This window comes from Dasypus novemcinctus, chromosome 6 (genome assembly GCF_030445035.2).
Source record: "Dasypus novemcinctus isolate mDasNov1 chromosome 6, mDasNov1.1.hap2, whole genome shotgun sequence".
Lineage (NCBI taxonomy): Eukaryota > Metazoa > Chordata > Mammalia > Cingulata > Dasypodidae > Dasypus > Dasypus novemcinctus.
The window spans coordinates 82,676,911-82,690,962 of NC_080678.1; the positions used below are offsets into that span (position 1 = coordinate 82,676,911).

A 14,052-nucleotide genomic window follows, 5' to 3' on the forward strand; every position below is an offset into this window, starting at 1 on the left:
GCAGTAATAATAGTCTGATCATGTTCTTTCATAATCTGTAACAAATGTTCCACAAAAATGTAAGATGTTGGTGGAGGAGTGATATATGAAAATTCTGCACATTATGCATGCTTGTTTTGTAAGCTCACAACTTCTCTAATTAAAAAAAATTTTTAATTAAATTTTAAAAAACATTACAATTGACCAAAAAAAGAGAACCAAGAGTCTAGTGATAGCATCAGAAGAATGCTAAGTAGCAACATTCCTAGAACTAAATTCCCTCAACAAAATTAACAAAACACCAAACTAATGAAAGTTTCTGCTAAACTAATACAGAAAAACTGAAATATCCACTCATTTCCCTTGCCTTATCTCACCTAATTCATACCTTGTATAACTAGCACAGTGCTAGCACACAGTAGGCATTCACAAATTACTGACTGAATAAGTAAATTAATGAAATATGCTCTCATATGGATTGCCTTCCGCTTTGTTACACCTTTGTGGCACCTTCTCATAAGTAAAATTGAACAGAGTCCTGCACCCGGGGAAGAGCAATAGGAGAGTATGAGGATGTGGTTATTGCCCTTGTAGGAAAGATAATCACTCCTCTTAAAGTAGGAAATTATGAGGACACTTTTCTTTTAGACAAATCAATAAAAATGTATGGAGATGTGAGAGTTATAGAGCAACCTGAGCCCTATAAGCAGTGTGCGATGAGCACTGCTGAGTATCACTATTATCTTAGAAGACAATGAATGTGATTGGCTTCTCAAAACACAGGATGGCCTTTACCAAAACAAAACCTTTCCCAAATGGAAAACATGAATAAATAACTATTGGATTTTCCTTTCTGATGCCAGGATTATATGTTTTGATTCATTAACTCATTCTTTCATTAAAGGCTATCTACTAAACAATTACTTTTTATTTAACACTTTAAATTTTAAGTTCTTGCTCTCTGTTCTCAAATGCCTTTGCTCTACTTCCCAGAAGAGGGTGCTATTGCTATAGGAAGTCGATAAAGCACAGTACTTTCCTTATCCACAAGATGGTAACAAAAGTCCATCTCTTCCACCTTCAGAGCCATCACTGAAGAGCCCCAAGAAGGTGGTTCAGAATGCTGCAAGGAACAATGCCCCTATTCTAAGACCAAAGAACTATACCTGCTGACATTCGAGCTCTCAGGCAGGGTTGCATCCAGACTGACAGGGCTGCTGCTGTTCCTCTCACTGCTCTCATAGCCAGATTCCATTCGCTGGATTAGGCGAGGGTGCTGTTCTAAAAGGTGAGAGCTGGACCGTGCTGGGCCCCAGGGCTTGTGTTGGGGTCCCGGCCCACCAGCTTTGACGTGGTAAGCAGGTGGCTTGTTTAGTTCATCCGGTGTAAATTCTTTAGCTATCTCAATCAAAGGCAAATATAGAAAATGAGGTAAATTTAGCTTCTGCCTAAAATCAAATTATAACTAATCCGCCCCCCACCAGCTACTCATTCATTTAAGTCATTCTCCAAATGCCCAACATTAGGGTAAAAATGTACTCTGACAATTCTACTAAAAACCTGGTTTTTTAGAAGACATAAATTGTCTTTATTCAAAAGCCCTTTTCTTCCCTAATTATCTCCTCACCTGAATCCTCAGCAAAAGGGCTAAGCTGAGTATAGCCACAGTGCTTCCTTTTGTCCTTACTAAAGATACTGTCAATATTCAGAGACTCCCGTTTGGGTCTCCACGTTGGACGATACTTGCTGGAAGAACTGGATTTTGATTCACTGCTGGTACTTTCTACTTCCCAGTCTTGGGTCTGCAAGGGCAGATTGCGGGGAAGTTTTTTGTTAGATTGGTCTTCTCTCTTCCCTGCACAGGGAGATCCTACATTGGTCTGAGAAGATAGGGATGGCCTGTTATGGATCATATTGCTGACAGTCTCTTTAAAATCTCTCAGCCTGTTGGTGCTGCCGGATGGTTTGGAGGCACTCCTAGGCGCCTGCTTCTCTTTCAGTGTTTCTCCTAAAAACACAAAGAATAAGATAAATACAGATATTTAAAGTGATCATGGATATCTAGACCCCAAAGTCTAGAAAGTAAGTAAAGCTAAGCTCTTTCGAGCAGAAAGGAGAAGACTTAGTCTGGGAGTGTGACAAAAATCTGATATAATGACTGAAGAAAGAGGAGCAATGCAGAGTGGCTTGCCTTCACTGTGGTACCCTGAGGCCTGTGGCTCATCACCTTTCCTCCTAACCCGGCCAGAGCTTCTCTTGCGCTCTATCAGTGACCCTTTCTTGGATGTGTGCTTCTGATTACATTCACTATCAGTCAGGTGTCCTGAAAGAATAAGAAAATAGGGGTGAGCTGGTATCTGAGATTGACCTCTGTCGCCTTGAGAACTTTGGCAGTGCCAAAAATTTAGTATACTCATAGATCAGAAGCTGTAGGAGCCAAGGTTATCTGATTTAAGTATAGCAGGAATCTCTCAGTAGATAAATGCAGAGAAATTCAAGTGTTTGATGGGAGCTTCCAATTTTACAATTCCTCCTGAGCAATAAGTCATCTCCTAGTCCTTCCCAGTGACCCAGAAGAACTAAGCCCACATTACTTGGTCATTTTTAAAATGTGACCGTTTTAAGATTGTATAAAAAGATTATATAAAAATACCACCTATCGGGAAACGGACTTTGGCCCAGTGGTTAGGGCGTCCGTCTACCACATGGGAGGCCCGCGGTTCAAGCCCCCGGCCTCCTTGACCCGTGTGGAGCTGGCCCATGCGCAGTGCTGATGCGCGCAAGGAGTGCCGCGCCACGCAGGGTGTCCCCCGCGTAGGGGAGCCCCACGCGCAAGGAGTGCACCCATAAGGAGAGCCGCCCAGCGCGAAGGAGGGAGCAGCCTGCCCAGGAATGGCGCCGCCCACACTTCCCGTGCCGCTGACGACAACAGAAGCGGACAAAGAAACAAGAAACAAGACGCAGCAAAAAGACACAGAAAACAGACAACCGGGGGAGGGGAGGGGAATTAAATAAATAAAAATAAATCTTTAAAAAAAAATAAAATAAAATAAAAAAAAATAAAATAAAAATACCACCTATCCAAATATTTTCACTCTCATAAATTGAAGACAGCATTTTTAAAATTAATTACTTTAGCAACACATACCAAGTAAAGCCTGATTTTCAGTACATATGGTATTACCCCAAGTGCTCCAGCTTTTGTCCACAAGAGGTCTGACTGGCTATGGCTTTAAGACCCTGTCCTAGGGGAGCAAATGTATTTCAAGTGGTTGAGCGCCTGTTTCCCATGTATGGGGTCTCAGGTTCAATCCCTGGTACCTCCTAAAAACAAAACAAACAAAAAAACCAGCTCTCATTGGGAGCAGATGTAGCTCAGTGGTTGAGCACCTGCTTCCCATGTATGAAAACCTGGGTTCAATCCCCAGTACCTCCTAAAAAAAAAAAAAGGACCCAATCCTAAACTGTCATTAAATGTGGATCATTTAAGGTGACACTTCAACTTTGGGTAATTCCCCATTCCCAACCCATGCTGCATTAAATTTGGCTCCATCCAGAAATTATACCTCATAGTTTCTCAATACCAATCCTTGGAAAATCCAGGCTATTTTATGTAACTTGCCTGCTTCATGACCACAGTACATGAATATATGAGGATGATTTGATAACAACAAAGGTCAGTGTTTCCCAGTAGGGAAGGAGATTCTAAAGAATATAATCATCTAAACTGCTGGAAGCCAGAGGTAAAATAAGCAGCTGTATTAAGCTGCAAAATAAGCTTAGAAAAAACTCCTAGGTTCTCAAATGCCCTGCGGGCTAAGAGAAATGTTTTTTTGAATATTAGTATATGAAGATCCTTGCACACATTCAGGTATCAGCAATATAAGCAATATGGATACATATTTTTAAACAACTCTCCAATGCAATATTTGTTCTTTTTATGTGATCTCTTTTACTATACCTCTGGGCCCACAAGCAAGGTTCAAGAAAAGAGTAAGTCATTTGGAACAATTAAATATTACAAATATTAAACCACTGGGGCATGCTGTCCCCTACCCCCCCCCCCCAAAAAAAAAAATCTTAACATGAAACTGACTCTCCTGGAAAATATACCTTGCTTATCCTATGGCTTGGCTTCTACTTGGTTCACAATTGCAGAAATATGGTCAAAAAGTCACACCCAACACAATCTATATGGTAGTCATTAAAAGAAATCCAACACAAATCTCGCCAAACTCCTAGATCCAATTACTAATTTACAAGAAATACAGAGGACAGAAAAACATGTTAAACTACACCATGGAGATATAATCAGCAAAATTCAGACTGTGGGAAATCTACAGTATGAACAATCTGGATTTCTTCCACAATAAATTGCAAGGGAAAAAAGAGGGGAAATCTATAGATCAAAAGAAACACAAAAGACTCAACTCATTGCAGTGTATAGACCTCATCTGGATTCTGAATCAAACACACGAGCCATTGAAAAAATTACTACAATTATAAGTGAATATGGATAACTGACCACTCATTGGGTTTAAGGTTTTAAGGAATTGTTGATATTTTTAAGCATGATAATGGTATGTTTAAAAAATGACTTCTTAGGTTTTAAAGATACATACCAAACACTTATGGGAGAAATGATATGGTGCCTGGGATGTGCTTCAAAATAACCTAGTAGTGGGGAAAGTGAGTAGAGGTACAAATGAAACTATATCAGTCAAGAGTTATAACTGTTGAGATTAGGTGATTAGGACAGGGGGGCATTATTATTCTGCATACCTTTAAATATGTTTGAAATTCCTTATTAAAAGGGGAGGGGGGGGCGCGGGGGCACACACCAATCTGAAACCAGGAGTACACAAATTCCCAAATCCCTAAGGGTATAGTCACTGGTCTATGCCTTAAGTGTTTTATATCCCAGAATGACCTTTGCATCTCAGCAGTCACCTTACCGTTCTGTTTATGTCCTGTATTGATGTCTTTCACTGACACAGGCATGCTTTCCTACAGATTAACAAAACAATTCCAAATGTTGTCTGTATGGAACTTACAAATGAACAAGCTGACATTCTTTTGTTTCTCTGTCCTTCAGGAAGTCTAGCAAGCTGATCAGCAGATGTCCCCTGCCCAAAAATACCCTTTCTCAAAGCCCTTCACTCAGGACAAATCCTGGCATGAGAACATAATAAAGCATAAAGTCACAAGAGTTTTGTGGGGCTCTATGGGAAGGACAGGGATCAAGAGAATAGCAGGAAAAAAGCAGACTTCAGAATAAACAATCACATCAATAAGCACATGACAATGGTCCTTACTGATATGCTGCTGTGGACATTAATCTATACAATGGACTATCATCATTCACTCAAAATTATTGTTTCGCATCCTACTCAATTACCCAAGTTCTGTGCCTTTTCTCCTTTGAATGTCAAACATTTCTGACTTGCCCCAATTTCTTTTTTCTTGGGAGACCTCTATGCAGTAACTGAATCAGGCAAGTGGGGTCCTCTGTGTAAGTCCCTACCTGTGTCCCGACTGCTCTGTGACATGGAATCATTCTCCACATTATAGATGACTGTCCCTTGAGAATCAGAAGAGAAGTGACTGACCACAGACTCATGGTGGGAGTGTTTGTAGGGATAGCTCTCCGTTGAGGAATCTGTTCGAGTATCACTTGAGATAGAAGGCTCCCTCCCTGAGAGAAGGAGGAGACATATATGCAAAAGTGAGGAAAGAGAGGACAATGATAAAGAGAAGGCAAAGAGCTGGAAAGTAACAAAGGTTCATAAGGCAAAAACTTCCTAGATAGAAGGGTGAGAAAGTATATACACTGGTCATTTTACACTTATAGGTAACCCAGACACACCAACAATCCTTCCCATACCTGCTCCTACCTTGCTGAAGCCCTAATTTTGCCTGCCACTGTGAAAAACTGTGGGGCTTTTAGAAAGCTGTGGGGGCAGGATGGAGAGGAGTAGAAGAAAGGAAAAAGCAATGAAAATTAAGAACAATTCAGACAGAGAGTCCCAGGCTGATCTGGCATACATAGCCAGAACCACAGTTGTTCTCTATCCCATAATCTCTCTCCTATACCACTAAAAATGTCACTTTAAAAAATGTATTTGGTGGGAAGTGGCTGTGGCTCAATCGATTGGGCTCCCGTCTACCATATGGGAGGATGTGGGTTCATGTCCCAGGGCCTCCTTGTGAAGGCAAACTGGCCCACGCCTGCACGGAGAGCTGACGCCCCGAGCCACACAGACAGCTGGCGCAGCAAGATATGCAACAAAGGGAGACAAGCAGACACAGAAGAACACACAGTGAATTGACACAGACAGCAAAAAAAAAAAAAAAAAAGCTGCAAGAGGGGAAATAAATAAATAAATAATAAATCTTTCCCCAAAAAACCAACAATATGCTTTTTTAAAAAAATGTATTTGCTGGGGAACAGATGTGGCTCAAGCAGTTGAGCACCTGCTTCCCACATGGGAAGGTCCCGGGTTCGGTTCCCAGTGCCTCCTAAAAACAAAACAAAATAAAACAACAAGCAACAAATGAAAAAAACAACTCAGGGGAGGCAATGTGGCTTAGTGGTTGAGCTGAGGTCCCAGATTCAACCCCCCATACCAGTACCTTGAAAAAAAAAATGTATTTGCATTTAAAGAATTTTTTAACATCCCTAAGAAATTGCAGGGCCATGATTTTATATTTCAGTGTGAATTGATTTAGTCAGACTGCTTTCTTCCGGACACCTAACTGAGATGAACACAACAGGGGAAGTGGGCATGTGACTGAAAGGCGAAGGAGCAGGGCAAGTCTGGGCAGAACACACTAGTGGGAAGAGCATCAACAGGAGGCGAAGGGAGGTATAAAAGGGAAAGAGAAAATTTTCAAAGAAAAGTGTCTCCTCATTCAAAATTATACACAGGGCCAGTCCTAGATCTAGAAGAGGAGAAAGAAAGAACACTTCTTTTTATATATATATATATATAAATCAAAACCAAAACTGTTAGAATTATATTTCAAATACATTATGAGCTTCTGTGGGTTAGCCTGGGACCTTAGTCATCAAGCTAAAAAATTGTTTCTACAGGAAAAGATGATTCAAGTTCCAAACAATTGACCTAGAAATGAACAATTCATTCATAAGCTGAGGACTATCACTGCCGTCCTTGGAATTTTAAAACAAAATCTCTCATCCTAAACAAAATGACTAGCTTTGTAGTAGCTCAGATCATTTTTCTTGGTCTTAACTCACATAAGTCACGTTAAACTGCTACAATAATTAGTCATCTCTACCAATATTATAAGGCTAAATACTGAGGTGTCCCTCACAAATCTAATATGTGAATCTAAATCAATGTAATTTCCTTCTCACTTTTTAGGTGAAGCCAAGTAATTTAAGCAACATGGGCTTGAAGGCTGAAGGAAACAGAGCCTGGCACAACCTAGGCTTCAGCAAGAATTGGTGCTTCTTTCTTATCTCCAATCGATCCTCTTTCTCTGAGCTCAGTTATGTGCTCAGTTCATAACTAAGTATGAGACCCAATCATCCAGTGATCATACGTGTGTGTTGGGGTTGGGCAGTGGGTGTAAAGAGCTAGGCTGATTACCTGAATCTTCACTATCATAGCACATCCTGCTGTATGACTGGAACTCAAATTGGGAAGGCAGGTCCTGGGTGGACACTGGGGTGCCTTGGGGGTCTGCATAAAGCAGTAGCAAAGGCTGGTAATGCCCCTTGATGCATTTGGTCACCACATCCTTCCATCTGGGTCCAATCTGCTCCAGAAACAACAAGAAGAACATGACAATTATACTTCATATCCACAATTCAAAGCATATCTTCCATTCTGTTTTTTTAAAGAAAATCAAAGAGATGAAAAGACACAAATTGGGTAAAGAGACAACAAAAGAGATCTTAGATGTAAAGAGTAAATTTTTTGTTAAACCCTTTTAGAGGGAAACGGACTTTGGCCCAGTGGTTAGGGCGTCCGTCTACCATATGGGAGGTCCGCGGTTCAAACCCCGGGCCTCCTTGACCCGTGTGGAGCTGGCCCACGTGCAGTGCTGATGCGCGCAAGGAGTGCCTTGCCACGCAAGGGTGTCCCCCACGTGGGGGAGACCCACGCGCAAGGAGTGCGCCCGTGAGGAGAGCCGCCCAGCGTGAAAACAGGGAGCAGCCTGCCCAGGAATGGCGCCGCCCACACTTCCCGTGCCGCTGACGACATCAGAAGCGGACAAAGAAACAAGACGCAGCAAATAGACACCAAGAACAGACAACCAGGGGAGGGGGGGGAATTAAATAAATAAATAAATCTTTTAAAAAAAAAAAAAAACCCTTTTAGAAAGCAGTAAAATCCTATAACAGAAAAGGCTAAAGGAAATTACTTTTATTTCTGTGAAACATCAATTCAGTTGTAAAATAGGAATAAAAGTTCTCAAAGGTGAAAATGCCATGTAAAGGGACTTCAGCTGCCTTGATTACCAATTTTCATAGGTATCAAATTAAATGAAGCTCTCACTTGAAATCTGCATTTCTATAATTTTCTCCTAAACATTAAGAATCACTTTTTTGACACTAAGGACAGAAACTCTCTCAGAGACTAAGTGAGTAAATGACATCCAGTTTCAAAGCTCACACATGGCAGAACATAAAATGTCAAACTGCTTAGAATAGATAGCTGAACCTCTCTGCCTTAACTGTGTGTGAAGTTAGCTCTGCTACCACAGGGTAAAAGAGTGACACAATAGCCAAGAAAACAACAATCCAATAAAATCTCCAAAGGTACTCTATCTTAAGCTCAAACTAGTCATTCTTAGATGGTATGCTCTTGGAGTTAACACTGTCATAAGAGTCTGCTCATAATAGATGCCCAAAAAATTTATAACTGAGTTACCATTATTTTAACTAAAACACATTTATATGCTTTTCAAATACAAATCTTATTTAATCCCTTATAAGGCAGGTATTATTTTTCAAATAAAAACCTAAAGCTCAAGGAATTAAATAAGTTAACAAAGATTACAACAACAAAAGAGTAAGAAGGGAATCCGGACTTTACTATTTGTGGAAGGTACTGCTCAAAGTCCATGGAGTGGTATAGATTATTAGCAGCAGCCCCTCCAGCTGCTAACCTTATCACAAGGGGCTTCCTAACTCATGCAGATCACCCAAACCACTTCAGTCATAGATAGACTTTGTGGTTTAGACAATATAAGTTTTCTTCTTTAAATTCCATTATAACTATCCCTTACCTCCCCCAAAGCACATTCATTTGTGAGAGGGCACTTTAAAAAAATAAGAATTAGAGGAAAATGCATAGCAACCATGAAACAAAAAGGTATTACTCACTGATAATTTCAAGGCTTGGGATTCTGAATTTTGTGCTAACTTTACAATCTCCTATAAGGCATCAGTTTCCATTCAAATCAACCAACACGTTGAATTATATACATATATTTATACACACACACACACATATATATGTAGTATACACATATACTTTACTATAAATTCAGAATTACGCTGAATGTCTGATGAGGGGATTCAGAGAAAATAAAAGTGGATATATTGATCTTATCCTTGAGAAATTTACCATGTATTTGGGAAGATAAAACTGATACCCTGATAAGTTCAATAGATAGATAAAATATAAAGTATATCTTACAGAGGTCATGGGGGCATCATTCAAAATTATGAAAATAAAAGCCTGAAGAAAAATGATTATCCTTGCTTTTTTTATTTTTCCTGGCAGTCACCAAACACTTAAGATGTGCTTGAACATTCCTACCTCCTTGACATGAGCATCATCAAAATACATCCATTTGCGGATCTTTGTTTGGAAAAAGAATGTAGAATAATGTTTGCCATAGTAACAGATCATTCCTACTAAGTACAGTTCAGACTGCTTGGCCCGATCATCTGTCACTCTGAAAAACAGCTATGGGGAAAGAAGAGAAAGGAAAGAACAGTCACATACTCAACCCTCCCATATCATCTCTCAGCAAACTCAGGCCAATATTTTTTTTTTTTTTTTTTTTATTCTTTTTAGGAGGTATATTCCTACTTGGGATTGAACCCAGGATCATGGGAAGCAGGTATTCAACCACTCAGCTACATCCACTCCTCAATGAGAGTTTGTTTTTATGTTTTTTTTGTTTTGTTTTAGGATCGAATCCAGAACCTCATATATGGTAAGCAGGTACGCAACCACTTGAGCTACATCTGTTCCCCATCAACATTTCTTAATGAATATACTGACTGCTTTATCCTCCCAGTCTAAGATTTTTTGCTAGTCCAGATGAATCATCAGAAAGAACCTAGAAAAGCAAAGTAAAGGAAAGCAAGGCAGGTAGTAGCCAGTAAACTGGCTTTGCTCATATATATATATATTCCCCCCACCCCCACCCCGGAGTCTATCATTTGTAAGAGGAGCCAGGCAAGTTAAAAAAAACAAACAAACAAACTCAGGTTTCAAAGATTATTTACCTATCACCTGGTCCCATAAATAGAAATTTCCTGCTAAGGCCTTAAGGAGGGTGAAGAAAACCCTTAGGAGGAGCAATACCATCATGCTGGTTACCTCAGCATTTCAATTTCTAGGTGCCCAGCACTGTCCAAAGTGCTTAGAGATATGTAAAAAAAAAAAAAAAAAAAAAAACTGAACAAAAGGTTCCTGGCCTGGAGGAACTTTTTCAATTGAAAAATAATTATTGGGAAGCAGACTTGGCCGAATGGATAGGGCGCCTGCCTACCACATGGGAGGTCTGGGGTTCAAACCCCGGGCCTCCCTGACCTGGGTGGAGCTGGCCCATGCACAGTGCTAATGCACGCAAGGAGTGCCCTGCCACGCAGGGGTGTCCCCCGCGTAGGGGAGCCCCACGCTCAAGGAGTGCACCCCGAGAGCCGCCCAGCACGAAAGAAAGTGCAGCCTGCCCAGGAATGGCGCCGCACACAAGGAGAGCTGACACAACAAGATGATGCAACAAAAAGAAACAGAGATTCCTGGTGCTGCTGCTAAGGATAGAAGCGGTCACAGAAGAACACAATGAATGGACACAGAGAGCAGACAACTGGGGGGGAAGGAATAAATTTTTTTTTAAAGATTTATTTATTTATTTAATTCCCCCCTCCCCCGGTTGTCTGTTCTCTGTGTCTATTTGCTGCGTCTTGTTTCTTCGTCTGCTTCTGTTGTCAGCAGCGGCACGGGAAGTGTGGGCGGCGCCATTCCTGGGCATGCGGCACTTTCTTTCGCACTGGGCGGCTCTCCTTACGGGGTGTACTCCTTGCGCGTGGGGCTCCCTACGCGGGGGACACCCCTGCGTGGCGCAGCACTCCTTGCGCTCATCAGCACTGCGCATGGGCCAGCTCCACACGGGTCAGGGAGGCCCGGGGTTTGAACCGCGGACCTCCCATGTGGTAGATGGACACCCTAAACACTGGGCCAAGTCCGTTTCCCAGAATAAATTTTTTAAAAAAAGAAAAAGAATTATGAAAATAAAGCAAAATGAAACAGTAGAGAATATGTAGTCTATAGGTATTTAGAAAAAGGAGATTTTATTGTGAATCGCTTTCTCAAGTCAGAGATTACTTGGGAAAGAAACTTAAAATAGGATTGCAGATAGTTCATTTATTCTCAGTTGTCGCTTAATGACAAAACTGGATTGGATTTCCTTAGTCAAGATAGTATCCCAGAAAGAAACCAGTAGAAAGGAAACCACAGAGTTTCTGAATCTTATTTTGATCTGAAGGAAAATTCAGCAGTACCTACACTAAGGCATGGCACTAATAAGGTAGAGACCCCAGGCCTGAAGACTTTTTCCCGATTTCCCTGAATAGACTCAACGAAAACCACTACATCACTAAGTTCTTCTAAGTTGCTTCATTACCTTCTTAACATATAATGGTTCCTCACTGTGAATTTCACATTCTTGAATGCAGGTCACCAACTTTTTACCTCCTTCATCTCCCACAGCAGCTCTAGTCAGGACTGCTTACTCCTTTGACCTCACAATCTCCCATGGTTGAATACATCTCCCTATACTAGAGTAAACTAACAATAAGCAGAACAAACAATAACCCTATTAAATGATTGCTTTTTATCAGTACCTAAGCTCTGCCCATCCTATCCTTCAAGGCCATGGTTATCCCGTTTTTCCTAAAAAGCCTTTGCCACCTACCCAAAAATGACATGTGAGTCTGTACATGTACATAAATGCACTTGTAAATGTACAAATACACATGTAAATATGTCCAAAACTCTGTAATATTCATCATCTAGGACATACCTTTTTGATCACTGCTCAATGCCCTTGACCAATGCTAAGACACAAGAACTCTAAGTCAGTGATGAAGGGAACCAACACTCACATCACCCAGCTTAAGGCAGGTACCCAAGCTGTGGATGACATCTTCTGCCAAGTCTGAGTGGTCTGAGTCCCATACCAGCCCAATAGTGATAATTTGTGGAGCATTCATCAACACACGACGAATCCGGATCTTCTCTCCACAGTTGCTCTGAAATACATAGAGAATGCTGGTTGTACATGTACCCATTGGTTCTGGCTCTATGTCACTCACTCCAGGTTTCCCCTTCCCACATCAAACCCCACTTCTGACCTAACTCACCGGACAGTTCCGCAGATCCCCCATGGTGCTGGCATTCTGCAGCAACTCACCAAACATGCTTGGTGAAGGTTTTTCTCGTCTTTCCAACATACAAATAGCCTGATTGCTTCAAGATGGAGAACAGAACAGGAATGAAGGTGGGAGTTGTACAGTTATAACTAATTCAAATTAATCATTCATGCAAACTCCTAACTCACATTTTACTTTATGTGTGCCCACAATACCAAAGTCCCTTGTCCTAACCAGACTCAATGTCCCAAAAATAAAGCGAGTGCCTCTGCCTGTCCCAAGATCCAAAGCTCATAGAAGCCCCCTTCCTCCCACCACTTTGCTGGCCAGAACTGAATCTAAGAAAAGGAAGGGATGGAAGTAGAAACAAGGAGGACAAAAAGTTATTTTAAATTATTGTTCTTAGTTCTTACAACATAGCATAGACTCAGCAGTAAGGATATAAGTTATCTGGATGCCTTCAGTTAAAACCCAATCAACGGGACGAATGTCAGAGTACAAACAAAGCACCATGTAAAACTCACCAAAGGGAAGTGGTAGAGATGTAATGCACCATCTGGATGAAAGGTAGCGGGTCAGAAGTGGCACCACAGCTAGTACATACACACTGAGCCCAGGGAGAAAAAAGCAAAACCAAGAAGCCACAGTCATTAACTGTTTTGGCATTCATTAGAGATCCCATCTCCCAGGATAAAGTGTTCTTGAAGAAAAAGTGTAAGATGGAGATAGAGATAGGTTTTCACCTGCTCAAACAACGTCATTGCAAATTTCTGGTGGGATATGCAGTGTTGAGCAGTACATATATCCTCTTTGGTTTCATCAGCAATGTGGAAGTGAATTCTCATTAGGAGGTTTTCCTGACAGGAAAAGAACAAAACCAGTATAAAAACATCATTCAAAACACAATTGTACATATTGATAAGCTGTTCACCCTCAGAAACAGTAACCTTTGTGGAGCATAGGAATACCTCTGATTTTTCAAAACTTTTATTTTGAAATAATTATAAATTCACAGGAAGGTAGGAAAAAAGTACAGGGAAGTCCCAAGTATGCTTCACCCAGTTTCTTCCAATGGCAACACCTTTTTTTCCTAAAGATTTATTTATTTATTTATCACCCATTGTTTCAGATCAATGTCTGCTCTCAGTGTTCATTTGCTGTGTGCTCCCTGTGTCTGCTCACCTTCTCTTTACGAGGTACCAGGGACCAAACCCAGGACCTCCCATGTGGATGAGAGGTGCTCAATCACCTGAGCTACCTCAGTTCCCTGGTTTGTTGTGTCTCTCAGTCTTTCCTCTTTGTGTCTCTTTTGTTGCATCATCTTGTTGTGTCAGCTTACTGTGCCTGCCCACCGAGCTACCTCGCCTTCTCCAGGAGGCACCCGGAACCAAACCTGGGACCTCCCATGTGGTAGGCAGAAGCCCAATCACTTG

The 14,052-nt window shown here is 41.2% G+C and overlaps 1 protein-coding gene across 50 annotated transcripts in view; it reads right to left on the reverse strand.

The window, feature by feature from the left end:
- The window catches only part of USP54 (ubiquitin specific peptidase 54), a 141,139-nt gene that overhangs the window by 29,206 nt on the left and 97,881 nt on the right, over nucleotides 1–14,052 (reverse strand). For 18 of the 50 annotated variants that reach the window (XR_011649054.1, XR_011649053.1, XR_011649043.1 and 15 more), the window contains 10 exons: nucleotides 13,363–13,476; nucleotides 13,144–13,226; nucleotides 12,611–12,716; nucleotides 12,353–12,499; nucleotides 9,774–9,923; nucleotides 7,593–7,761; nucleotides 5,504–5,674; nucleotides 2,171–2,302; nucleotides 1,607–1,987; nucleotides 1,146–1,377 (listed from right to left, as the gene is read on the reverse strand). Coding sequence is in view for 37 of the 50 variants with exons in the window: in XM_058299020.2 (XP_058155003.1) it covers nucleotides 1,146–1,377; nucleotides 1,607–1,987; nucleotides 2,171–2,302; nucleotides 5,504–5,674; nucleotides 7,593–7,761; nucleotides 9,774–9,923; nucleotides 12,353–12,499; nucleotides 12,611–12,716; nucleotides 13,144–13,226; nucleotides 13,363–13,476 (1,685 nt within the window). In the remaining 13 variants the exon portion in view is untranslated. The remainder of the gene's footprint in view (nucleotides 1–1,145; nucleotides 1,378–1,606; nucleotides 1,988–2,170; nucleotides 2,303–5,503; nucleotides 5,675–7,592; nucleotides 7,762–9,773; nucleotides 9,924–12,352; nucleotides 12,500–12,610; nucleotides 12,717–13,143; nucleotides 13,227–13,362; nucleotides 13,477–14,052) is intronic. The other 32 variants (XR_011649050.1, XR_011649048.1, XR_011649051.1 and 29 more) reach the window with 3 other exon arrangements.